At 46.0% G+C, this 27,856-nt stretch overlaps 2 protein-coding genes across 3 annotated transcripts in view; one reads left to right on the top strand and one right to left on the bottom strand.

The window, feature by feature from the left end:
* Positions 1-12,314, bottom strand: part of NGLY1 (N-glycanase 1) — a 25,756-nt gene extending 13,442 nt beyond the window's left edge. Inside the window, exons 1-5 of the mRNA XM_066585427.1 lie at positions 12,182-12,314; positions 10,480-10,594; positions 3,688-3,846; positions 2,380-2,542; positions 1,388-1,607 (exon numbers count right to left, since the gene is read on the bottom strand). Of these exons, the coding sequence (XP_066441524.1) occupies positions 1,388-1,607; positions 2,380-2,542; positions 3,688-3,846; positions 10,480-10,594; positions 12,182-12,288 (764 nt within the window). The 5' untranslated portion in view covers positions 12,289-12,314. The remainder of the gene's footprint in view (positions 1-1,387; positions 1,608-2,379; positions 2,543-3,687; positions 3,847-10,479; positions 10,595-12,181) is intronic.
* Positions 12,255-27,856, top strand: OXSM (3-oxoacyl-ACP synthase, mitochondrial). Of its 2 annotated transcripts, none has more exons than XM_066585428.1 (3): positions 12,255-12,367; positions 18,897-19,906; positions 26,855-27,855. In XM_066585428.1, exons 2-3 carry the CDS (start codon positions 18,954-18,956, stop codon positions 27,255-27,257), a joined length of 1,356 nt encoding a protein of 451 aa, XP_066441525.1. In that variant the 5' UTR covers positions 12,255-12,367; positions 18,897-18,953; the 3' UTR covers positions 27,258-27,855. The 2 variants fall into 2 exon arrangements, with proteins under 2 accessions (XP_066441525.1, XP_066441526.1); XM_066585429.1 differs by lacking the exon at positions 12,255-12,367 and adding an exon at positions 12,464-12,620 and having other exon boundaries at positions 26,855-27,856.

Below are 27,856 nucleotides of genomic sequence, written 5' to 3'. Positions count from 1 at the left end.
AGCAAAAGCAACGGATTCAAGGAGTTTTCCAGTTGCAAACTATTGATGGCCTGTGCATTTTTACTTGTGTTTATGATAATTATTTATCTCTGGCACCGCACCCCAAGTAATGTTTCCAGTTCGGTTCAGAAACGCGATTTTATCTCCAATGCATAATTTGCTATTTTGGTTTTCGGTAGTTAGAACCACTTTTTACATCCTTAGGAAAGGTTATCAATAGTAGATTGGCACGGGTTAGCTACCTGGTATCCCATCAATCCTCTGTGTGCTAGGCTGGTGTGCCTATGCACCGAGCTGATTTCTGTAGAAAGCAGACAGCTCCGTTCCAACTGCAATGGCCAGGCTTGGTATTACATCTATTCACTTCAATGGGAATTTGTCCTGCCATACCGAGCCTGGCCACTGCAATAAGACTGGAGCTGTCTGCTTCCTGCAAAAATCAGCTCATCGCACAAACACGTTGGTCCAGAGAACAGCTTATCGGTGGGGGTCCTGGACAGTAGACTCTGATGATTTACTATTGATAGCCTATCCTAAGAATAGTTTAATAGAGATGAGTTGCCCACTTGCAACTAATTTTTACAGGGGTCCAAGAACAATATTATATTGATGCTGGAAGTTAATGAACTTTGCCATGAGAGCCCAGAGCTTTACATTTTACAGCGCTGCTCCTACTTGAGCCCCGTATGACTTACTACCAGCATGGAGCTCCAATCCATAACATGCCTGCTGAGGGAGGGGCATGTGATCTAACCTGCCCATCACAAATGCAATACGGTGTACAGCATTATACAGTGGAGGCTGCTGATGGATGGGCAAAACAAGGCAGAAGTGACGTATTGCCTATAACAATGAATCAGTATATAATACATACAGGTAGTATATGTCTACATATAATATACAACTGTGTGCATACCCACAGCTACAGTATATACCACTCTCACCCATACCTATCAGTAGTACTAGCAATAGAGCAGCCTTTGCTCCAGTAGTAGCAGCAGGGACCTCTATAATTCCAGCAGCACCTTTGGTGGTGATAGCACCAAGGCCCATCCTTGTTCACAATTCGGAGTAGTAGCAGCTGGGTTTCTCCATTAGCCCAGCACTAGTAGCCCCCTTTCTGCCAGTAATGGTGTCAACAGGGTCTTCCCCCTAACAACTTTCAAACCAGCAACAGAAGAAGCAGGTCACCACCATTAAGCATTGCCCTTAATGGTGGTGACAACGTAGTCCTTCTCACAGGAGATATACAAGTATCAGTAGGACCTCTCATCCTAGTAAGCAGTGCAATAGACTTCTGTTAGGACCTACTGCAGGCTGCTAACTCTAGCTCCTTATTCTTGAGATGTAAACAACTGCTTCCTTGACCACTGCCTGTCATAGTCACCTTGGGAACCTGTTGATGTACTGACACTTGACGCAATAATGATTCTCCACCCGGTTTGCCCCCCACAGCAGATCATCATCAGAAGGAGAAAGCGATTCTTTAGCCTCCGTCTGTCCTCCACATCTACTGCAAGGAAGGCTGTTGACCCAAGTAAAGAACTGTTCCTTAAACCACTGTAAGAGCTGCAGCGTCAAAAAATCATCTTCATTAATAGTGGTATCTGTAAGGATGGGGCAGAAGAATAAGAATATTTATGTACATTCAAAAATGTATTACTAGTTTTTTATATAAACAGATTACAATGATACAAATGAGTAATACTCCTATTACCAATCCCCTGCCACTCCAGTGCCAATATTTCCTTAGATCCTCGCCACTCTCCGTCTACCAGGCTGCTATGCTGGAGCTGGCATCACACACGCGCACCCTTGTGCCATACCCCCCCCCCCACACGCGCACCCTTGTGCCATACCCCCCCCACACGCGCACCCTTGTGCCATACCCCCCCACACGCGCACCCTTGTGCCATAGCCCCCCACACGCGCACCCTTGTGCCATAGCCCCCCACACGCGCACCCTTGTGCTATACCCCCCACACGCGCACCCTTGTGCTATACCCCCCCCACACGCGCACCCTTGTGCCATACCCCCCCCACACGCGCACCCTTGTGCCATACCCCCCCCACACGCGCACCCTTGTGCCATACCCCCCCCACACGCGCACCCTTGTGCCATACCCCCCCACACGCGCACCCTTGTGCCATACCCCCCCACACGCGCACCCTTGTGCCATACCCCCCCCACACGCGCACCCTTGTGCCATACCCCCCCCACACGCGCACCCTTGTGCCATACCCCCCCCACACGCGCACCCTTGTGCCATACCCCCCCACACGCGTACCCTTGTGCCATACCCCCCCACACGCGCACCCTTGTGCCATACTCCCCACACGCGCACCCTTGTGCCATACTCATCAGGTCAGAGCCATTACCAGATTCCAGACTTCTGGCTTCCTGAAGTTGCTTCTGAGCTCTTGCTCTCAGTTCGGACTCTGGAATGTGTTCTCTGGCTTTCTGCTGTAGTTCGGGCAGCTCGTACATTGCAACATGCTGAGAGTTGGACTGCAGTGTCTTGAAAAACTTTATTTCAGATGCCTAGAATAAAAGGAGCCTTTTAACCATCTTTCCAAGGTAACACGACTGTATCTATTTGCTTATATGTGGCGTCCACAGGGTTAACTCAATTTTATTCTTCAAACACTTTGAACAGTCAAGAATTTTTATAGCAGGTAAAAGTTTGTCGGGGCTATCATCCCTTAGTGTCATATCTTACACCTAAACCTAGGTTCTAGAAGAGGCAGCTGAACATCTGTCTACCGAAATCAGACATCCCTCATCGCCTTAGTAAGGGGAAGACAGGAGAATGGACTACTGAATATTCATGGTACTTGACCCCCTATTATCTGTCTGTCCAGTCCTAAACCAGGGATTAACTTAACCCCTTCCCGCTCCAGGACATACATTTACGTCCTGGAGCGCCGGGGTATGTATGCAGAGAGGTCGCGGGGCGACCTCTCTACATACAGCGCGGGTGTCAGCTGTTTACTACAGTTGACACCCAGGGGCAATAGCCGCGATCGGCCAACTCCAATCTGAGGGCCATATAGCCTGATAGTGGCGGGAGGTATTTTGTAAACTGTGGAAGACAATTTGGCTGTTTGGAGGACTGTGGAGGATGATGGGGGCTGTTTGGAGGATCATGGAGGACGATTGGGGTTGTGTGGAGGACGATGTCCAGAATTGTTAGTGTTTGTGTGGCCCAAAACAACTCCTCTTCTTTCAATGTGGCCCAGAGATGTCAGAAGGTTAGACACTCCTAGCTTAAAACGTTAATAAGCTCAGTCCCTGTTACGAACCTATAGCCTATGACAGTGCTAATCCTTTGACTGCTGAAGAGCAGCGAGTGGTCGTACAGCATTTAGGACTTCTAGTCCTTAATGAGAAGTGGTGGCAGCAAGTATTTGTGGGTGTATGGACTCTTAACCAGAAGTAATTGTAACAGCAATATAACAAGTGAACCCTTAATAGGGTTTTTTTCCTTCCTCTGGATCAACATTGGGGTGGGTATAGGCTGAACTACATGGACATGTCTTTTTTCGGCCCAACATACTGTGTTCCTATAAGTTACTAAAACTCATCATGGTTATCGAAACTCATGGCTATGCCCAGTAAGTAGACAGCAAATTCTTGGCAATGTAGGTAAACTTGATCTGCCCTGTACCCTCTTATGATCTAGTTACCAGGCTGGGGCTTGGTGTTGGCTGCGCACTCTCGGTAGCAGCAGGCGCCGTCACATTTGACCCATTGAGGAGCTTGTCTCTTTCAGATGCTATACGGTCTCTGACCTTCCTCAACTTCTCCACTGATGCCTTCTTAGGAAACACAAGATGGGTTTCTCCCTGTATTAAAAAAAAAAGACCTGGATGTATAAAGTATATTAACTGTTTAAGCACTTAAGGACCAGAGATTTTTCACTTCTTTATTTTCGTTTTTCATCCTCACATTCCAAGAGCCATAACTCTTTTTAGTTTTTCAATCAACATAACCACGAGGGCTTGTTTTTAACGAGACTAATTGTATTTTTAATTGTACTATTTAATGTACAAAAAAACTTTTAGAAATATTTAAGTGGTGAGAAATGAAAAGAAATGCACTTGCGTCATTTTTGTTGGGTAAACGTATTACAGCATTCACACTGCAGTAGGAATTACACAGGAACTTTGCTCTATGGGTCAGTAGGATTATGGTGATGCCAAATCTACATAATTTAATGTTTTCTCTTTTTTTTTTTTTTTTTTTTTTTAATAAAAAAAAAAAAATGCTTTAGTTTTTGCTCAACCCTGCTCGGCGACAGCTCATTTTTTGCGGGGTAAACTGTAGTTTCTATTACCATTTTGGCAAACCTAGCTGTAACGCCCCAAAAAATAATCTAAATTCTGTTTGTTTTTTTTAAAGTCTTCATTATGCAGCATAAATATTGTAAGGTTTTAATAGTTCGGACTTTTATGTACACGGCAATACCAAGTATATGGGGGTTTTAATTGTTGAGTTGAAAAACATCCCCTTTTCCATAATAAACTAAATAGTTTTTGTTAAGTTGAAGAAAACTGTAAAATATATTTTTTTTACACTTTTATTTAGTCCCTACAGCGGACCTGAACGTGTGATCATTTCATTGCTTGTATTATATACTGCAATTCTTCAGTATTGCAGTATACAGCGATTTTTGACATTGACTTTCAAGTCCTGCCATAGTCATCTCCGCATGGCAGTCCTGGGAGGCTTCAGTAGGCTCTGCACTGCTAGCCCATCGGCAGTTAATTGCCGCATTCAGAACCAACTCTGATCGCGGCAATCGCTGGCAGCTGTCCGAAACAGCTGATATCTGCCGGATATGGAGCAGACTCTACGCCGGAGCCCACGCCATACACACTTCACAATCGCTTATATGTTTATATGCATTCGGCGGTCCTGAGGTGGTTGACGGGGGTTGTCCAATTGTAAACTAGGGGTAGCTTAGGTAATCTAAAACAAAAATACACAAAAGCACAATAGGGCATTACCCAAATAAACCAGTAAAATGTCAGTAATGCAGATAAATGCTAATCTGGTGGTTTTGTACTTGGCTGCATATTTGAGGCTGTTGTGTGTCAAGTCTACACCCAGAAGAGCATCCAGATCTAGGATCTCCACGTAATATAAAAAGTACTGCTAGAAAAGAGGACCATGTCCAGGTGTCGCCAGCAATCCGAAAAGAGAATAACGAATACAGTCTCTTTATTTACCTCTGGAGATAAACACGTTTCTGAACTAGATGGATCCCTTCATCAGACATCCACATCATACAGCAATGTGTGCTCAATTTACCTAAATACAGGCACATTGCTACCACCCAGGAAATATTACTGGGGTTGTCAAAGGTCATAATTAAACAATTATCAAAACAACAACCAGTATACTAATAAAATGCATATACATTTATATCATAACACCATAATTCAATACAGATGTCCACCTTGATATAAAAATTATACTAAAAATCGCAGGAGTAACAGCAAGCAGAGTATTGGACTTTCATAGAGCGGTTGTGAAACTGAAAGAAGGTGTCTAGAAAGTCAGAGCTCCGGAAGACCAAGTCTGATAAACACAGCTATGATAGCTTTAATGGCTCACATTTCATCTTTCATCCACACTAACAAAAAAAAATGTTACAGCAAGTTTTCGGGACTACCTGGGTCCCTTCATCAGGATTCATATGATTTTATATATATTAAGAATATAGCATTTAATGATGGAGCCTGTGGACTTGGAGCCCTTCACTATGGAGTCAGAAATGCTTATGGCAATGAAACAACTAGTCAAAAATGAAGCACCAGGTATATATAAGATACTAGCAGAGATATTGCTGCCACTACTACAGTGAAAACCATCACGGCGCTGTGCCAGGCAGTATGGGCATCCACACAATGGCCACAGGACTGGAAAAGATCTGACTTCATCCCTCTACCAAAGAAGGGGGACTCCCAGACTAGCTCCAACTACCGAACAATAGCCCTCATTCCGCATGCAAGAAAGATCCTTCTCAAAATCATACAGGAAAGACTGAGATCAGTAGGTGAAGCTGCGCTCCCTGATGCGCAGCAGGATTCCTGCGAGGGCACGGCACCCGCGACCATATTGCAAATCTGCGATGGACCATGGAAAAAGTTCGAAGAATACTAAAAAAAAATATTTACATCGACTACATCAAGACCTTTGACTGTGTTGACCATGACAAGCTATGGCAGGGCCTACAAGAGCTGGGCGTATAGGCACATCTAGTCACACTGATAAAATCACTTTATACCAATCAAAAAGCCACTGTGAGAACACAGTATAGGGACACAGATTAGTTTGGGATCAGCAGAGGTGTCCGACAGGGCTGCATCCTCTCACCCTTCATGTTTAACCTACATGTGGAAGTGATCATGCGGAAAATGGACCGAGACAAAATGGTAAATGGGGTGAAAATAGGTGGAAGAAACATCAACAATCTCCGTTATACGGATGACACAACTCTGCTTGCAGAAACAGAAGCAGCTGATATGTAAGATTAAAACTAAAAGTGAAAAAATTGTGAAAACTGCAAAAAATAGCCAAATTCAAATCAAAACCGTCAATGAGGCTGTACAATGCGTGTGAGACTTCAACTTCCTTGGTTCGAAAATTGACCAGGCTGGGGAATCTATCCCAGAGATAAAATGCAGGATAGCATTGGGGTGAAGCGGGATGCTAAATATGGACAAAGTCTAGAAAACCAGGGATATCGGCATCACAACTAAATGCAGAATAGTGCAAACCACCGTTTTCCCCACAGTCATGTACGGATGTGAAAGCTGGACTGCGAAAAAAGCTGATAGGAGGATTGATGCGTTTGAGCTGTGGTGCTGGCGAAAGCTGCTGCGTATGCCCTGGATGGTGAGGGTAACAGAAAAGTCCTGAATTGTATAAGACCCGATATATCACTGGAGGGCAAGATGACCGGACTCAGGCTCACGGATTTTGGCCATATAATGTGTGCAGAGTGGCTAGAAAAATCTATAATGCTTGGACAGATCAGTGGCAAAAGAAGACCCAGCTGCTAAAGGACACGATGGCTGATACTGTCAGAGCTGACACTGGGATGGATAAGACACAACTGAAAGAAGCAGTGCAAAACCGAAAAACATGGAGGAAGCTCGCCTTTAGGGTCACCGAGGGTTGTGAACGACTAAACTGCTAACAGCAACATCGATAATCGCACTGTCCTCCTAGTGGGCAGAGATGGTACTGGCTCTATCTGGTCATGTGATGCTGTGCTGATGCATGATGGTATTTTTGCACAGCAAACAAGAGAAAACGAGAAGTCTCAAACTCAAGATGGTGTCTGATAAGTAGGGGAGAGGAGGCCGCACTGTATGGAAGGGAGTACAATATACAGAAAAGAAGTCCAGGGTGAGATAGACAATGAGGTGAGGAAAGCAAAGATGACAAAATGTTTTTGGTGGCGTGCCTCTTTAACATCATTTATTTTTGTTAACCATCAAAAGATATCTTTGTTTCTCTTACTGAGAGCAGTAACATTTTATGAGAGTACATCAGCCTTCCTGTTCCGGAGCTCTGGCTTTCTAGACACTGTTTTAGTTTCATATTCTCTCCCTGGGAGTGTGATACTCTGCTTGCTGTTGCTTCTGCTACTTAGTGTAATTTGTATGTCAAGGTGGATATCTGTATTGAATTAGGATTTTATTATATGATACAAATATGTATGCTATTTTATTATTGGCGATTCTGATGATTGTTTATCTCTGGCACCGCACCCCAAGTAGTGTTTCCAGCTCAGTTCTGAAATGCAATTTTATCTCCCATGCTTAATAAAGGAATAATGTCTTTATTTGCTATTTTTATTGCTGGTAGTTAGAACCACTTTTTATATCCTGAGGAAAGGTTATCACTAGTAGATTGGCACGGGTTAGCTACCTGGTGCCCCATCGATCTGCTGTGCGCTAGGCTGGGATGCCCATGCACGGAACTGATTTCTGTAGGAAGCAGACAGCTCCGTCCTGACTGCAGTGGCCCGGCTTGGTATGGCAGGCCAAGATTCCAATGAAAGGAATGGGAACCTGGCCTGCCATAACTAGCATGGCCAGTTGGAAAGAAGCAGCCAGCTTCCTACCAAGATCAGCTCTTTGGGTGAATACACCAGCTGGTGAACAGCTAATTGGTGGGGCTACTGTGCGGCTGACCCCACCGATCTACTACCTATCCTCTGAATAATAATGGCTGGATAGGTCATCAGTAATTGATGGCCAGGGACCCGCTCTTCAAGATCCCCATCCAGCAGCTGATTGTTTGGCCCGCTGCACTGGACAGTAGGCTAGATGTTGTCATAAGCGGACAGTAGAGGAAGTATTGGCGCCACCTTCACTCCAATTAAAATCAATGGGGAGAGCCCCATCTACTGTCTGGTTATGATATCCTCCACGTTGCACTGGACAGTGGCCCAGACGATCAGCTGATGGACAGGGATCCCAAGCGCTGGACCCCAGTCTATCAACTACTGGTTACCTATACAGACGATAGGTCATTAGTGAAAAAATTAAGTGGAAGTGAAAAAACTAGGACTTGGGCACAACCTATAGTCTGTGTAGCCTTAGGGTTCATGCCCACGACCGTTGCGGGATACGCCCACAGATTTATGCCACGGGAGTAACGTGGTGGTAAACAAAATGTGCCCGCTAATGATCGTTAAAAAAAAAACGCACGTTTTTTCCGCGGTCTCCACTAATACTATATTAATGGACACTTCCCGCACAGTAAATCTGCGGATAATAGAACATGCCGCGTCTCTTTTACTGCTCACGTAAATCCGTGGTAAAATTCTGCATGTTGGCATTGGCTGGCAGAAAAGCTATTAGATTCAATAGAACCTAATAGCTGCGGAATTCCGCCATGGGGAACGCAGTACAAAGCAGCCCGTGGGCATTTGGCCTTATAGAATTAACAAGTTATATACACTGTCCAAGTGACGATTTAGTAAAATAAAGCCAGTGGTGTAGAATCCAAGTGATAGTCAAATCAAGCCAGCATGAATGCGTTTCAAGGAACACAGACCTCTTCCTCAGACACTGGGTAATTACTGAGAATGGCTTCCTGCAGACAGCCGGGTTGGATCCCACTGCGAGAATTCTCGCAGCGGGATGCAAACCCGTGCCCCTGCAGAGGCCTGCGGCTCACCTGCTCCCGGCGTCTACGAAGCTCTGGGATATGCCGGCTGCCGCCCAGCTGGCGCATGTGCACAGCGGAGCCGGTGGCCCTTCACTGACATTTCGAGGCCCGCACAGAAATAGAACATGCCGCGATTTGTTTTCTGTGTGTAAGTTCACGCGGACAAATCATGGCAGTCTGCCTAGGATTGTGTTTTCTCATGCAAGCCTATGGCAATGGGCGGAAATTCTGCGGGAAATTTCTGCCCGTGTGCAGGGGGCCAATAGCAAATTACAAGTACAGTAAAAAAAATGAAATAAAAGATATAATAGGTTGACAGGAAAATAGTAAAAAAAAAGGGGTGAAAAGTCAATTAAGATTAAAATAAATAGTGGGGTAATAATAAAGATGAGAAAAGAAGGCATTTTACATAAAACAATTTAAATAAAAACTTGAAATAAATACAAATTATGTAAAAATCAGGTTTAGAGATGACAACAGAAGTGAACATTCAAATTGGAGTTTCCTTATCTTTGGCAAGACATTGACAGAACACGCTTATTAAAGTATATGTCGGGGTGTGTGTATATATATATATATATATATATATATATATATATATATATATATATATAGGGTACATTCCAGCAGTACATGCCGATATACACAGGTGTAAGATGACTGTTCTGCATAAAACAATAGACTGACTCCAATAGTCATAATGATTAAACCTTCCTTTATACCAAAGGCACATAAGATCTGCATCCTTTATCTGATAGACCGAGTGCACTTCGAGGCTGAAGGGGCTTTTAGACAGAACGGTTATCGGTCACAACAACTGTTCAAACGAGCTAAAGTGAACGATAATTAGTTTGGTGTAAACCCGAGCCAACGAATTCTCTTCTTGTTCGTCATTTTTTGCCATCGTTGGCTCGTTCGTTTATCGTTAGAATCATTCAGTCCCTGCATAAGTGAATGAGAGGGACTGACCGATTCTCGTCTGAACGAGCCAACGACGACAGCGAGTGAGTTAGCCATGACGTCACTCGCTCATTTAAACCAGATCGGCTCATCTGCGAGGACCATTAGTTCCCAAAATTAAAAAAAAAAAGTTTATTTAAAAAAGAAAAGTTTGTAAAGTCTAATCCTAATGATTTGGGCTGGCAGTGAGGAGTACGTCAGCGGCACACACTGCTCAATGAACTCCTAAAGTAACAGCTTATGGGGCATTGTCATGTTTAGACTCAAACCGCTGGCAGTAATTCTTCATCCAGTGCTACACACATCCCTGTCACAAAGCAGCGTACCTCTTCAAAGCCCATTTCAAATAAGCACTCCACGGCCCCGGGCACGGGCAGCAGTCTGGTGGAGAACGCCGTGTTGCCGATTCTGATGGATCTGTATTTTTCTTCATTTGGGCTCCTGTAGGATTAAAGACGGAGTTGTTACATTCCACAGATTGCAACATTGTAGCTATAACAGAACGCAGTGCATGCTGGTCACCACAAGGACTGCTCTTACTAGCCGGGACCGCCGTGCCTAGGGGTTGTGGCGGTCTATGCTATTAGTGACCTGTCCTCGGGGGCATCAAGCCCTTGACTTGTTGCTCGTCTGTCTCTTCTAAGCTCCGCGCCGACATACCTGCTGCAGGTAAGTGCTACTGTGGCACAGGAACAAGAATAGGAGTGCAGAATATAAAGAGCATTGTCTTTATTTGTGGTACAAAGATCTCAGGCGAGACCGGACCAGATGGCACAGAAGGTAGACGGCCAACCGAGGAAGGAGCCGCCGTCACAGTGACGCTCCGTCAGACCCGGGGGAGTCCGGCTCCACAACCCAGATGACCAACAGAAAACCTGCATGAAAGGGGTTTCCTGGGCCTCTCATGGCTGACAGATCGGTGATCAATAGGCGATCGGCGGGCCGTCAGCTGTTGGCAGCCTCTTCCTATGGACAGAAGGAGTAATAAGGCGCCATAAACACCGGATAGCATTAACCCCTTAGTGACGCGCCTATCTTTAGCTTTAAGGACCAAGGTCGGATTGAAGGAGCCATGACTTGTTGACGCAGCTGTATGTGGGCTTGTGGGGGGGACACGATGGATATTTTACGGATACCTCTCTGGGGTACATGTAGGGTGTTGCATCATTTTTATTATGATTTTTTTTGGTGGGGGGGATGAATTTTGTGTCACTACAAAGTCATGATGGCCGCAGCGATTGGTTCATCGAGTGCCGCAGCGATTGGTTCATCGAGTGCCGCAGTGATTGGTTCATCGACTGCCGCAGTGATTGGTTCATCGACTGCCGCAGTGATTGGTTCATCAGTGCTGCAGCGATTGGTTCATCCAGTGCCGCAGCTCAGCCAATCAGAGCCAGTGCTTCCTGGAGGCGGGGGTTTTGAGCCCCTGAAGCGCTAGGGGAAAACTACAAGCAAGTACCGTGAAGCTGCGAGGAGACGCGCGCCGGACCTGACAGCGCCTAGTAGGCAATGTATTTTTCCTTATGCAGCTGGGGCTTATATTTCAATATAACGGATAAAGCGAACGAAAAATGTCTTGCCCTAACTAGACGCTATTCGCTGTGCGCCGCCCACCCTAACTAGACGCTATTCGCTGTGCGCCGCCCACCAGAGCCCCCCGCAGCACACAGCAGGTCCGCAACGACATTGTGTCACCGCTGCGTGCCGCCAATCGCCGCGCACGGTCTGGCCGTACATGCGTGCGCCAAGATAGAACACGCTGCCATCTTTATTGCGCATGTATTTTGTACAATAGGTGTAAGCGTGACATGGACGCCCGTGGCAGATGCGTCCAGTGTATGACCCGCGTCTGTCATATGATGCCACCGCACTGCTTGTGTAAAGGAGCCCTTACAGTGAGGTAGGAGCAAGTGACTAAGGGGTTAATGAATGCACGTCACTCCGATACCGGAAGTAGTCAGAGCAGGGAACAGAGCAGCCGATCTCTGACGTCACCCCCAGCCGTGACGTCACCGCGCCCCCTCTCACCGCAGGATGTTGTCCGCGTAGGTGAGCAGCAGCTGGGAGGCGTCCATGAACACCCGGCGGCCGTTCTGGCGCAGCTCGGAGACGGCGGAGGACGGCGAGGAAGCCATGACTGCGGGGAGGGAGCGGCGCAGGGCCGGATGTGAGGACAGAGCCGGAACCAGCGCGGCCCGACCCCATCCTGCACAGGTACGGAGGAGACAGCGCGGAGGGGCATGCTGGGACTTGTAGTCCGCACAGCCGGCGGGGAGTGGGTCGTGCTGGAACTTGTAGTCCGCAGCCCGGCGGGGACAGCGCGGAGGGGAGCAGGGCATGCCGGGACTTGTAGTCCGCAGCCCGGCGGGGTCACGTGCAGCCTATAGTGCACGTGCCTGCAAGGTGGCCGGGTCACTGCCTGGGCCAGGCTGCTGGAGTTGGGTTCTTGGACTGGCTTCACACAAACGTACGTCTATTAGCGGAGCGAATGCCGATTATTCGTGCGCATTGCCGTATTTTACTATATGCTTTCCACGTGCAAAGCGTAGTAAATACGCGCCGCGGCTCCCAGCCCGTAGAATTGTTAGTAAGTCTTGAGTTCATGATGTGTTCTTTTTCCTGCGCCATTCCATGCTCTGAATATTTGCGCATTCCCCACTGACTTCCATGCGCGGGGGGCACGCTGCAGATGATTGGGGTTTTTTTGCGCAAGAAAAATCTGCTTATGCGAACGAACACATTGCAATCCATGGGTCTTATCCGCTGCGTATTGCGCATACATACACCCGCGGGAAGCCGAATGAACAGAACTGATCTGAATCTGTTATATTGCAGGTCGGAGCCCAGAGGGGAACAGCGATGGAAAGGGCAGAACATATGGGCATTATTGTGGGCACACAACTGTGATTTAAAGTGGTTTGGTCCACTGAACACGCTGGCAGCACAGAGGGTGATGCCTGGCATCAAGTATAGTTGATGCAGTCTGGCCCAAGGTGGTTCTAGGCATAAAAACTGGCGTCAGAGTGGGCAGACTTCTACTTATTTGATTAAAGGCCTTCTACACACAACGATGATTGCTCAGAATTCGCTAAAAAGCCATCTTTTGAGTGATAATCGTGTGTGTAAATGTGCCCATTGTTCACTTTTTGCCCATCACTGACTTAAGGTCAGCATGAAATCCGTCGTGCCTGATAAGACGGACCACACACAGTGTTTTCCTGCGCTGATAACATCCTTTCAGCAGCTGTCCCACTGGGAGAACAATAGCCATGTATTTAGAGAACAGACCACCCGCTGTTCTCTAAATACATGCAAATGAAGCTAGTCATTCAGCCCATTAGTAGCTTATGCAAAATGATCGCTCAAAACTGTCAACTTCTGATGAGTGTTGAGGGATTGTCTGTGTGTAAATGAGGCTTAAGTAACCTTGGTTTTGGAAGGGTTAAGTGAATTTGTGCCACTGATCTAACACAGAGGGTGCCGCTACGCCATTCAGTCCAGCCTGGCTTAAAAGGGTTCTGGACATGAATGTTGGCATCAAAGTGTGTGCCCAGGAGTGGGATTTAAAGGGTTAACTGCAATGGTGCTACTGATATATTCTGCTGGCCGTGTGCAGAGGATGATGACCCCCAGACTGAGATCAGCCTGGTCCAAACTAGTTCTGGGCATGAAACTTGGCATCAAAATGGGTTTGGGCCACTGAACACTGCCAACGCACAAAGGGTGATGGGCCAAAGTGGTTCTGGGCATCAAAATGGGCAAAACGTTGCCTTTTCCTGATTTGAATAAGTATGCCAGCTTTCATGCCCAGATTGAACTTGACCATATTTGATGTGGGGAATCACCCCCTATGTCAGCGATGGTGAACCTTTTAGAGACCGAGTGCCCAAACTGCAACCCAAAATCCACTTATTTACTGCAAAGTGCCAACACGTCAGGGGGCGGGGCTTATAACGACATATGATTTTACCTCCGTCGTTCTAAAAGGACAGGGCTGTTTCAAAATAGACAGAATGCAGATTTTGACTGCTTTTTGGATGCGGAAATACTGCAAAATGTCCTCAGTGAAAATACTGTGGAAAATTCTGCACCATTTCCGCATCCAAAAAGCAGTCAAAATCTGCACGCTGTCCATTTTGAAACAGCCCTGCCCATTTCCGCCACATGTAAACATACCCCAGCGGTAATAGTGACACCCCACAGCAGCCCCCTGGTACTAATAGTGACACCCCACAGCAGCCCCCTGGTACTAATAGTGACACCCCACAGCAGCCCCCTGGTACTAATAGTGACACCCCACAGCAGCCCCCTGGTACTAATAGTGACACCCCACAGCAGGCCCCCTGGTACTAATAGTGACACCCCACAGCAGGCCCCCTGGTACTAATAGTGACACCCCACAGCAGCCCCCTGGTACTAATAGTGACACCCCACAGCAGCCCCCTGGTACTAATAGTGACACCCCACAGCAGCCCCCTGGTACTAATAGTGACACCCCACAGCAGCCCCCTGGTACTAATAGTGACACCCCACAGCAGGCCCCCTGGTACTAATAGTGACACCCCACAGCAGGCCCCCTGGTACTAATAGTGACACCCCACAGCAGGCCCCCTGGTACTAATAGTGACACCCCACAGCAGGCCCCCCGGTACTAATAGTGACACCCCACAGCAGGCTCCCCGGTACTAATAGTGACACCCCACAGCAGGCCCCCCGGTACTAATAGTGACACCCCACAGCAGGCCCCCCGGTACTAATAGTGACACCCCACAGCAGGCCCCCCGGTACTAATAGTGACACCCCACAGCAGGCCCCCCGGTACTAATAGTGACACCCCACAGCAGGCCCCCCGGTACTAATAGTGACACCCCACAGCAGGCCCCCCGGTACTAATAGTGACACCCCACAGCAGGCCCCCCGGTACTAATAGTGACACCCCACAGCAGGCCCCCCGGTACTAATAGTGACACCCCACAGCAGGCCCCCCGGTACTAATAGTGACACCCCACAGCAGGCCCCCCGGTACTAATAGTGACACCCCACAGCAGGCCCCCCGGTACTAATAGTGACACCCCCACAGCAGGCCCCCCGGTACTAATAGTGACACCCCACAGCAGGCCCCCCGGTACTAATAGTGACACCCCACAGCAGGCCCCCCGGTACTAATAGTGACACCCCACAGCAGGCCCCCCGGTACTAATAGTGACACCCCACAGCAGGCCCCCCGGTACTAATAGTGACACCCCACAGCAGGCCCCCCGGTACTAATAGTGACACCCCACAGCGGCCTCCGGTACTAATAGTGACACCCCACAGCAGCCCCTAGTGTAGTAGTGACATCCCACAGCATCCCCCTGAGACCCACATACTTACCTCCTCCTCCGCATGGAAGCTCACCTGCTCTGCGATGATCCCAACACATACTGTGACGTCAATGTGCTGCCGGACGTCTCCTCCCCTATGCTCTTGCGGAACCAAGTAGGAGACGTCAGGGGAAGGGGGGAGGAGGATCCCGGCTGCACACTGACGTCACAGTGTGGCCAGGATCAGCGCCGCTAGCAGCGTAGTGAGTGAATACCGGCAGGGGAGCCGTGGACCCTGCCGGTATTCATTAACGTGTTGAGTGGCTGATGGCGATGCGTGCCAGCAGGAGGGCTCTGCGTGCCGCCACTGGCACGCGTGCCATAGGGCAGTGGTGGCGAATCTATGTGTTAGCTCAATGGCTCATACCTGTTTAACCCTTTGACTCACAGTTATGTGTCCACATTAATGCCCATTATTTTCCTGCCCCCCCTCAGGGCTCCTCCTAGCAATATAATGGATAATTAAAATAAGTTCTCATTATTACACACCGGAAAAACCAAAATGTATTGCGAATGAGAAAACAACTTCAGCCTGGTTCCTGGGTGGAGGCTGAGCTCTGCCATAGGCCTCCTGCACACGGGCGGAAATTCCGCGGCGGGGTTCCCCGCAGAATTTCCACCCGTATGCGCCTGCATAGGATTGCATTACAATACGCAATGCTATGCAGACGGCCACAATATGTCTGTGCGAAATCATGAGCAGAAAACAAATCGCGGCATGCTCTATTTCTGTGCGGGGCTTGCACATCCGGCCACCGACTCCGTTCTGCGCATGTGCCGGCACGTGAAAGATCCGGGGCCGCGGGAGCAGGTGAGTGACTCTCTGCAGGGGCTCGGGTCGGGTCCCGCTGCGAGAATTCTCGCAGCCGGATCCCACCCGGCCGTCTGCAGGCAGCCATGGAGGGGGCTGTGACTCCAAGGTGACGTCCACGGTTAGGACCCCTTTTACACAGACAGATGTCTATGTGAACGCTCGTCCCTCATTATTGCCTCAGTGATCAGCTGATAAACGTGCCAGCACTCGCTCTCTGGCTGCACGTCACCTATGCAGCCAAAAAAAATCATTTACAGCAGTTTTTTTTGTAATACTCACCATGCTCCCCGTTCCACCGCTGTGCCTTTGATAAATCGGCAAGCGCATGTAGCATGACGCTCTCTTCAGAAGGGTATGTGCACACGTGCTCCCATGGAGATAAATGAGAGAGGCGGGTGCACACAGCCCACTGAGAAGTCATGCGCTGTGCACACATAGATTTCCCAGGGGCACAGAGTATAAAAAGCAGCTCCCCAGACCACCCCTCCTGTTCCATCAACTTCGATCCTCATAACATAATTTATGGGACTCAAAGGTGCCGATAGGATCCCTTTAAAGTGGCTCCAGAGGATGAAGGGAGTATATTATCTGTAGATGATCTTCTCGAAGCTCTTTCTGTCCCGCTAGTGCCGGGTGCCATTTTCTCTGCTGATTCCCGGTGCCGTTTGCTCGTGGCCAAGATAGCTGTTTCAATCTTTAGACTACCTAATCGCACATAGAGCATTGGTAGTGTTGAAGTAAGTTCACACATCGCAGAATTGCTGCAGAAGGTGGGCAGAAATTCTGCATCAACATACAGTGAATGGAATGTTTTCCAATTCCCAGCATGCCCTGCTTTTATGGAAATGCTGCAGATTGTCACTGTGGAATGCATTTCTTCTTTGCATTGCAGTGCGTTAATTCTGCAGTGAAAATTCGCACATGGATTTTGGTGCAGATTTTCTCCCATGTGTGTTCGTACTCTTGGGACTATTAAACCTTTGCAATCCAATTTTGGATTCAGGGTTTCCTAGGGGGCTTTCTCTTTCAGCCATTTTACAATGGCACCATCTGCTGGCTAGAGCCAGTACTGCGGTATGTGACCTGCCAGAGAGGCCCCTGACAACAGAGCGGCCAGTAATATACAGTAAGAATACCCTGCCGGACGTCTTCTGACATTGGAAGCTGTACAGCCTTCAATCAAAATGTCTTTAGACGGCAGACTGTGGATTGGAAAGGGTTAATGCACTATACCTGCTCTGTGATTGGCCAGTGCTGCTCACGTGGTCAGCGCTGGCCAATCACAGAGCAGTGAATAGTGTAGCTAGAAAATGATGGTGATCTTGGCTGCCCAAAATGGCAACTCGAACCAGTGGAATGGAGGAACGGCCGAAAAGATCATATATAGCTTTTAAAAAAAAACCCAAAACTTTCTGAGTACCCCTAACACTGGTGGCAGGTCGGTGGGGCACATTTCATATGTAAAGGAATTAAAACAAAATTTTCACCTCCCGTTGTGCACTGCTCACCATTGGTCTAGTCTTCTGCTTACAAGCGCTGCAGTGATCATGTGGGTTGTTTACGCATGTGACCTTCAGCCAATAGGAGGCTGGACAGGGATGTCATCAGGTTTACGGGATGTCCCGATCTCAGGGCTTCTACATTAGAAGCCAACATAGCAGGTTTACGGGTTGTCACCTGGCCTTCATGGTGAGTTAATTGATTTTATATAGTTTTGGGCACGGAGAGCCTAAGACTATATAGAATCAAGAACTCTGAAACCCCTTAATGCTGCAGGGCGTACAGTTGTGTCCTGCAGCTTCGGGGTATATATGAAGAAAGATCGGTGGGCGATCCCGTTCCAAACAAAGTGGGTGCTGGCTAGTTCTTACAGCCGTCCCATCACCCAGCAGCAACAGCTCTGATAAGCTGCGCCGCTCATCGGAGCGGTTAACCCTTTAAATGCCACCAATTTTGACAGTGGCATTTAAATCCATTGGCTGATGTTTTGGGTTCCCGTACATGTGGGTTGTCACGTCAGACGTGGGCCTTCTGAAAGGCCCCAGGACTGTCATAGCAGAATGTGACATGGCTTGATAGATGGCCTTTCAGACCATGATATGATGTAACGCTATGACATTACGTCCTACTGCAAGAGCAATCAAAGCATCACAAGTTCATCACAGGTCCTGTATGCATATGACTGCTGTTCAGCTAGGTGTTTATTAGTATTCTATAGCAACTGATGCTGCAGAGGGTTTGTAGGGCATGTAGTCTGCCCGTAATATGCACAGGGAGGAAATACCTGTGATGATGTCACTGTCATATGATCAGGGGCAAAGCATTTAACTCACTCACTGGGGATCACTGTCATGTGATCAGGGGTGGAGCATGACAATAACGGGGTATGGGATGAAGAATGTGTGTAGCAGAGCTGTATGTGATCAACATGTAGCAGAGCTCTGTGTGTGACTTGCATGTAGTAGAGCTGTGTGGCGCATTGCGCCACCAGAAACAGCGGTACTATAATTTCCTAATAATTACTAGTATTATTACTAACAAGAATGTGTTCATTCGTTTTATTCAGACTTACGGATAACAACCAACACCTCTCAGGAACATTCACCTAAGAAGAGTCCTAAGAATGGGTCATGTCTGCCCCTTATTGCTCAAACACCTCAGAACATTTTCGCTCCATAAAAGAGGTTTAAGTATTAATACAGTACAGAAGTGTCATCGAAGAGTGGTGGTAACGGGTGTTGGGATCGTATCCCCTATTGGCATTGGTGCTCAGTTTGCATGGGATCATCTGATTCAAGGCAAAAGTGGAATTGTTGCCCTAGAAGGGGAGGAGTATCAAAGCATCCCTTGCAGAGTTGCGGCTTGTGTTCCAAGGGGCCGCGGAGATGGTGAGTTCTTCGAAGAACGATATGTTTCAAAGTCTGACATAAAGACAATGTCACCTGCTACAATTATGGCTTTGGCCGCTGCTGAGCAAGCAATTAGTGACGCCAACTGGTCTCCAAAGACTGATGAAGAGCAGGGGGCAACTGGTGTGGCAATAGGCATGGGAATGGTTCCTCTTGATATCATTACAGACACTGCCATGTTGTTTCAAACAAAAGGATACAACAAAGTGAGTCCCTTTTTTGTCCCTAGGATTTTGGTCAATATGGCTGCCGGGCATATTAGTATTAAGTACAAACTCAAAGGACCGAACCATGCTGTTTCAACGGCTTGCACTACAGGAGCCCATGCAATTGGAGACTCCTTTAGGTTTATCACTCATGGCGATGCTGATGTCATGTTGGCCGGCGGGACAGAAGCTTGCATCAGCCCCTTGTCGCTTGCTGGGTTTGCAAGAGCTCGAGCACTGAGTACCAGCTTTAATGCCAGTCCACATAGAGCGTGTCGGCCTTTCCATCCTGAACGGGAGGGCTTTGTGATGGGAGAAGGGGCAGCTGTCCTTGTGCTAGAAGAATACCAACATGCCATGGCAAGAGGCGCCAAAATGTATGCTGAGGTACTGGGTTACGGCTTGTCAGGTGATGCTTGTCATATAACCGCTCCAAGTTCAGAAGGTGATGGTGCATTCAGGTACGGTTTGTATATGTAGGAATTGCAATTTCAGGTCTGTTTATCCAATGCTTGGTGACAACTAGAACTTCACTATTATCTCCCACAGTGGTCATCGGGCTTCACCCAGATGTCCGAACTATTACATACCGAGCTTAACTTATGCGATAATGTCCTGCAACAAGTTGTATTATTTTAAAGGGAACCTGTCATCACCCCTTGGGAATGGAAACAAAATGTTTTTGGTTTCCCAACCCATAGAAATGTATTGGTACTAAATACCTTCAATTTCAATCCTTTTTTTTGTATTTTTTACACTATAACAGAAGCACAGGCTGCGGCACTTTTGTTTCCAGTTACAAAAAAAGAAAAAGTAGAGTAATCACCCCTTTATTTCTTACATTATAGTCAATGGGAGTCGCATGGAAACAAAGTTTTTCCAGTGTTGTTTGAGCATGCTTCCCTTATGACTGGATGGGGCTCAGTGGTTAGCACTCTTGCCTTGCAGTCCTGGGGTTCTAGGTTCAAATCTCATCTAGAACAATATCTGCATGGACTTTCAAAAACTTCATACAGATGTTCTAGCTCACATTTGAACCAAGGCAGAAGGTAATGACCACCACCAAGCCTCTTATTCTCCCTGTTCCTTCCTTCGCCAGAGAAAATCTTATGCTTCTTCTTCTCCAACCCTTTCCTGTTTTTAGTAAAACTGGATCAGTAAATAAATGTATTTAAATAATTTTTATTGTATTGTTTTTCCAGCTTTTTTTTTCTCAATAACAGACCAAACGCAACCCCTCCTCCAAGTCTCCCCCATATATCAGTCCCAAATAGTTTCCATATCCGCATGCGCCTATTGACATATAGAGTCCATATAGCTGGCTTCCTCTCTTGTAGCTTTCATATCTCCCAAAAGGCTGGTAGTTTCTGCGTTTCTCAAGTTTTTATGTAAAGACAAAACTTCTTCATCCGCGGTGAGATCGGGGGAGCCCCATCGCTGTCTTGGCAGACTGCCCATCAAGCCGTCCCCGTGAGGTGGCTTGGTCGGCTGCCTTTCAGAATGCAGTATGATGTAATGCTGTGGCATTACATCATACTGCAGGAGCAATCAAAGCATCGCTGGTTGTTTCCCCCTCTGGGGAGTAAAAGAAAATGTAAAAATAAAAGCAATAAACTTTTATTTATTTATTTTTTTTTAAGTAATAAAAGTTCAACCTCCCCCTTTTTTGCCATATTTGCAATAAAAGAATCTAAGGAATAAAGCAAAAATACGTGTATGGTATTGCTGCGTCCGTAAAAGTCCGATTTATCAAAATAATGCATTATTTATGCCGCGTGGTGAACAACGTCCGGAAAAAACAAAACAAAGAACGCCAGAAATGCGCTTTTTTGGTCAAAATGTCATTTGTATTCAAAAATGGTACCACGGAAACGACAGGACGTACCACACAAAATGAGCCCTCACATAACTATGTCGACGGGAAAATAAAAAAGTTATTGTGCGCAGAAAATGGAGAGAAAAAATTAATTAAAAAAAATTTAATATCTTTGAAAAAAAATACAAGTAGTACAACAAAAAAAACCCCTAAGTTTGGTATCGTAGTAATCGTATTGACCCATAGAATAAAGTTATCAGGTCATTTTTGTTGCAGGTTGTACGCCATAGAAACAAGATGCAGTGAAAGATGGCGGAATGTTGTTTTTTTTCCATTTCTCTCCACTTAGAATTTTATTTAAAGTTTTTCAGTACATTATATGGTACAATAAATAGTACCATTGAAAAACACAACTTGCACTGCAAAAAACAAGCCCAATGGGCTCCCACACACTTGCGATTGCGTTTTTTGTTAACGTGATTGTCAATGGGAGTTTCTATTGTAAAAAACGCAATGCACCAAAAACGCAGTTGCATTTTTTTTTTACAATCGAAAGTCCCATTGACAATCGCGTTAACAAAAAACGCAATCACAAGTGTGTGGGAGCCCTAATATAGTGATATTGATGGATAAATAAAGGAGTTACAATTTTTTAGAAGGGAGGAGGAAACAAAAATGGAAAAAAGCAAAAAAGCTCTGTCACTAAGGGGTTAAGAACCAGACCCTTTTTAGGGATTTTCCACATGTGGTCGTTTTCCTGCCCTATTTTTTTTTCTTCAGCTATCAAAACTATTATTACTTTTCTTCCGTGACATAAAGGGCTATTTTTATAAATTTTTTTCACATACTTTTTTTTTCAGTTTTTCTTTTAGTTTTACTAGGAGTAAAAAGCTAAAAACTTTTTTTTATTTATAGTTGTTTATTTTAAAATTGGGATATTTACTTTATTTTAGCGTATGGGAATGGGTTCCTTATTTTGTTTTGGACATTTTGATATATCATTTGTATAGTTTCAGTTTACAGGGCACGTTTGGCGACTGTTTTGGTTGGAATCGGCAGTCGGTCATTTTATCTTTGGATGTATATATTTTTATTCTGTAATTTTTATTTTTTTTAACTTATTTTTGTAACTATTGTTTTTATCATCTATGTCCCTCATGACGTCCTAAGACCTCTGGGTGTCATACACGTGTTTTTTTTTTTTTTTAAACTTCTCACTTTTCGATTCTAGCTGGGGCATCCATAGCAGCTCCAGTTACATGGAAAAACCTCCTCATGTAGTGACCTAAGTCACTAACAGAGCTGATCTGGGTCTGATAGGACCCTGCAGCTCTGCTGTAACAGGAGCACCAGGCGGTCACATGATCGCTGAATCGCATAGCTGAACAAAAACTTTCGTTTTCACATTTTAGTACATAGTGCTTATTGAGTATTATGTAGCTTATAAAGGAGAAGGCAGAAGCTGTTAAAAACCACTTCCCCCTTCTCCTCTGAGTCCTCGGATGTGTTTGACAGCTGAGAACCCGACCTTCTCGTGCTTGATTGCAGGAGCAGAGGCTTTAATCCTGAGCCCTACTTATGCTATCAGTGGGGATTAAATCCAAGGTCCAATTGCTGTATATTTACCGCGCTGTCTTTAAGGAGGTAAATTAACTTTTCCTATCACAGATGGGGATGGGGGGGGGCGTTCTACACCACATTTCTAGCTTCTGCTTAAAGCCTCTTTTACACGGGCGACAGTGATATTGCTGTGAGAAAATCTCAGCGATATCACGATTTTGTATCACTACAAAGATATGCGACTTTGTAGCACACTTTTGTCAAGGTTTTCCGGGGGGATTTAAGCCATAGCCTGAAAATAAGCCCCTAGCTGCCTGGAAAACTCCCCCAATATATTAGCTAAGAGATGCTGTCCAACTCCACCGCACGTCTCCTCTGTATCTCCGGCACTTGTTTGATGTCTTCCAGCAGAGCTTCCTGGTCATGAGTTTGAAAAACCCTGCCGCCAGGAAGTGCTGCCTCTGATTGGCTGAGCAGCAGTGCTTGAGAAGCAATCAGAGCCATTCAATAAATGGCTGTGATTGGTTCATCAAGCGCTGGCTCTGACTGGTTGAGCCGTGGCGCTCGAGAACCAATCGCAGCCAGCACTCCCTGGAGAGGCGGGGATTTTGAACCTCCAACCCAGGAAGCGCTGACAGAAGACTTCAAACAAGTGTCAGGGACCTGCGAGGAGAAATGCGCTAGACTGACAGCCGCTGTTAGGTGATGGATATATATTTTTTATTATGCAGCTAGGGCTTATTTTAGGGCTTTTACAGTAGGATTTCCTACTGTAAAAGTTAGATGCAACAGAAAGTAAGGCTCCATAGGGAAACATGTGCTACAAAACCTCGCAAATCACGGCAATATTTAGCAACCCGCGATTTTTTTTTTTCTCTCACAATGTAGCAAACTACAAAACCTCACCAATGTGAAGGAACCCATTAGAAAGCATAGGCCTCACATACACGCGATTTGTAGCACTGTCGCATTACAAGAAAATCGTGTGATTTTTGTCGCCCGTGTGAAACCGGCCTGAATCTCAACAATAGTTAATTTTTTGAATAAGAACCGGGACATTGATGCACATGCTATAAATTCAAGTTTCTTGTTGCATAACTCCACCTTTGTCAGGAGGTGGGATATATTTTGTACTTAGAAGGCAAGTGTAATTGTATAGTTTACAATGCAGGCAGACCTAACGCCCCTCAGAGTCTATCGTCTACGAGAAGCATTGAAATTGGACTGAAAAATGTATGAAAACTATTTCCCACCCATTGTGTCCTAACCGAGTGTAGGTTCTCTCTAGACAAATGTGTCTCCTGTAGAGATGAGCGAGCATACTCGCTAAGGGCAATTACTCGATCGAGCATTGCCCTTAGAGAGTACCTGCCCGGCCAGAAGAAAAGATTCTACTACATCGGTACACCATTAGCTTCATTATTGAGTTTGACAGTAGTTTACTCCTCTCTCCTACTGTCTGCAAAAGAAAGAAAGAAATGGGGGAAAAAACAGAGGCAGTGTCTAATCGTCTGCTTGTCAGTGTAAAACTGATATGTACTGTATAATACACTGCAATACAGGGATATTACGGTATACTTCATGAGGGATTGTCACCTAGTAGGACTAAAGGAAAAAGAGTATAATGAAATGCTAAAGTATAGATTTAAAAAAATCCCCCCCCCCCCTCATCTTGCTTTATTATGTAGAAAAGAGTGACACACAATTAATCTCCATGTCTGTAAACAAAAAAAAAAACATACTGTAAAACTAATGTATTATTAATCCCTACAGTGACCATGGTTGAATAAGAGCCAAGAATCACAGGTGTTTTGTTGTTTTTTTGGTCATATGACATCCAAAAAATGAAAAATACCGTGATGAAAAGGTTGTGTGTACCCCTAAATGGCATTAACAGCTACAGTTCTCCCCACAAAAAATACTCCCCACCCCCAGCATAAAAATCAACATAAAAATAAAGTAGTTATGGCTTTCTTAATGATGGTGACATGAACGGTGTAGAGCAGCAAGTTCGACTGCTCCGGTAACCCCGGCCACCCGTGGCTGTTGTGTACGAGCTGGTATTTTCATCTCCGGCGTGTTTTCCTGAAACGGGAATACCACTTTAAACTCCTTCCGCATTTCCTTGGTCTTGTCTAGACCCCGATGCACAACATTGATCTTTATAGCGTGCTTTTACACTTCAGCAGTTGAACTGAACATATTGTGCATTTCATAAAAAAACTGGTCTCATTTACAAGTTTTTAAATGCAAGCTGCCCGGTCCTCCGTGGTCCTAATACAATCAATATTCCGTCGCTCAGTCTTGCATATCAACCATTGCATGCGGATTTCTGTTTCCATGGAAACAAGACTTTCATTCACCTTTTTTTGAGAATGTTTTTATCCTTTTTAATTGGCTCTGTTCTTTTTCATGGTTCATGGAGCCCTTCTTAGTTACCACAGCAGAATACAAAAAGCAGTTATCAAAAAGCACTAGTTTCTTGGAAAAGACTGTAATCTTCACCAAGGAATAAATTTATAACCCTAAGTATTGTCACAGACTTGGAAGTTTCCTGGGTAATAAAAGCTTCCAGCAGATCTCATTTTGAAGAAACAGCGATTTTTAGAAACTCATTTCTCGGTTTTCTTTAGTCTCGGCCCAATTTCGGGGAGGTGAATCTGAAATACTTCGCAGTTTGGGCGATACATCCATCTCTGGAGGTCTGGATAATAATTTCAATATATTTGATTTCTTTGAGGGGGAATCAAGTCCTGGAAAAGAATGGAACAATATTCTCAGGGCCTTTGATAAGACGTGTCTGACTCTGTTGGGTGTCCTAATACATTATTGAATTCTGTTTTAGGTGTGGTCTACAAGGAGCACCGAGCTATAAATTATATATACATGCTGCTACACATGGAAGACCAGTGAGTCGGGACCATTTATAACCACTGGCATTGTAGTATGCATCACAGTAGTGACAGTAGTGGCTTTTGTCCCCCCCCCCCCCCTCCCCACCACACATACACACACAATAAATATATAAGTATGTTCGAACCTGTATGTCCGAACTATGCAGAAGTGGGCAGCGGTGCTACGCTCACTAGAGGCCGCCGGGTGCCCGGTGAAGGAAGTGCTAAGAGCGTGAAGACTTCGAATGTGACAGAGAGAGCGGTATCTTCTGAAATCAGCTGCGGAAATTGATTTAGAGCCAATGATGCAGAGGTTGACTGTCTTTTGTGGAAATGCAGCAGATTTTGCCGCAGTCTTCGGCCTTAGACGGGCGTTTTTTTGCGCGATTTGCGGAACGCATGACGGCTGCGCATCCGCAAATCGCGTGACCGGTGCCCGAAAATCGCCCGAAAATCTGCTCCTAGCCGCGTTTCATTAGAAACGGGCCGGAGCTGTCCAGCGCATTGAATTCAATAGAGCCGGCTCCATTGAAAGCAATGCGCTGCGGGCGAGTGTGGGATGAATTGTCGGGAAGGGCTTAAATATATAAGCCCTTCCCTGCAATTCATCCAGAGAAGTGTTAAAATAAAAAATATATATATACTCACCTTGTCCCGGCAGCCGGAGTTCCCCGCGGCCGGCCTGCAGTGGGTGTGAAGGGGGTGTGAGTCAGACCTGAGCCAATCAGAGGCAGGTCTGACTCACACCAATTCATGAATTCATGAATTCAATGGGCAAACCTCGTTCTTCTCTGCCACAGCTGTTACAGCTGTGGCAGAGAAGAATGATTTGTCTTCTATATGTTCTCAATGGGGTCGGCGCTGCTGCCGCCGGCCCCATTGAGCGCATATAGAGAAGAGAACAGGAATCGCAGATAGGTGCGATCTGCGATTTCTGTTCTATAATTTATCGGACGAGTGCATAAAAAGCGCTCATGTGTCCGATACCATTGCAAAGCAATGGTTTTAAAAAATCGCCGGACGCATGCGCAAATCGCGCAAAAAAAGCCCGTCTGACTAAGGCCTTCTACTGTAGTAAATCCGCAGCTGTTCCATTACATGTAAACCTACGCTAATGGTGGGTTTTTTTTTTTGATCAGGTGCATGAGGGCAGCCATTATGGATTCCAAGTTACAGAGAGAAGATGTGATGTATATTAATGCGCATGCCACATCCACCCCTCTCGGTGATGCTGCTGAAAACCGTGCTATCAAAAGATTGTTTGGAGAACATGCACATGTGCTGGCGGTATCTGCGACCAAAGGAGCTACAGGCCACCTGCTTGGTGCGTCGGGTGCTATTGAGGCAGCATTCACGGTTCTCTCATGTTATCATGGAATATTACCTCCTACTCTGAGTCTTGACCGGACAGAGCCAGAGTTTGATCTCAATTATGTGCCTCTTAAAGCACAAGAGTGGAAACCCAGGGAAAGACGCGTAGCTTTGAGTAACTCATTCGGTTTTGGAGGAACCAATGCTGCACTGTGTTTTGGAAATCTGTGAAAATGTATTTTTGCCCTTGTAGAAAATTGATATTTTTTGGCAAAGTTCTAGATGCTGCATTTTTCTTTTTCAGAGATTTCTATTTCTAGAGGATGTCTTACGAATAAATATTCATATACTCTAGTAGATCAGATAATACATACTTTTTTCATTGGAATAGTTTATAAACATGTTACCATGTCTAGATACTGCAGTTCTATTCTTGTTATGGCAACGCCGGTGTTCTCTCGAATTTCTCTAAGAATGTCCACCTAATGTGTCCAGCGCTGGTGGTCACACATGCCCAGTAGCGCAGTCCCTCCACATAGCTTCTCCTGTACACGGGCGGCAGAGTGATTTGGTGAATTGCCAGATTAGAAGCAGTTGCTTCTCTCAAGTCCTGGATATATAAGGCGGACACTCCGAAAAGAAATGAAAAGAACAGCAATGAGCTCCGTAGGAAATTTGTAACGGCAATATCGACACTGGAGCGTTTATAAAAATTGATTCCATTTAAAAACTAATTTAATTGTGAAACAACTAGAGATGAGCGAACGTGTCCGTTACGGACACATCCGCACCCGGACACCGGCTTTAGCGAACACTGCAGTGTTCGCGCG

Source organism: Eleutherodactylus coqui, chromosome 12 (genome assembly GCF_035609145.1).
Source record: "Eleutherodactylus coqui strain aEleCoq1 chromosome 12, aEleCoq1.hap1, whole genome shotgun sequence".
Lineage (NCBI taxonomy): Eukaryota > Metazoa > Chordata > Amphibia > Anura > Eleutherodactylidae > Eleutherodactylus > Eleutherodactylus coqui.
This window is presented reverse-complemented; position numbering and strand designations above follow the sequence as displayed.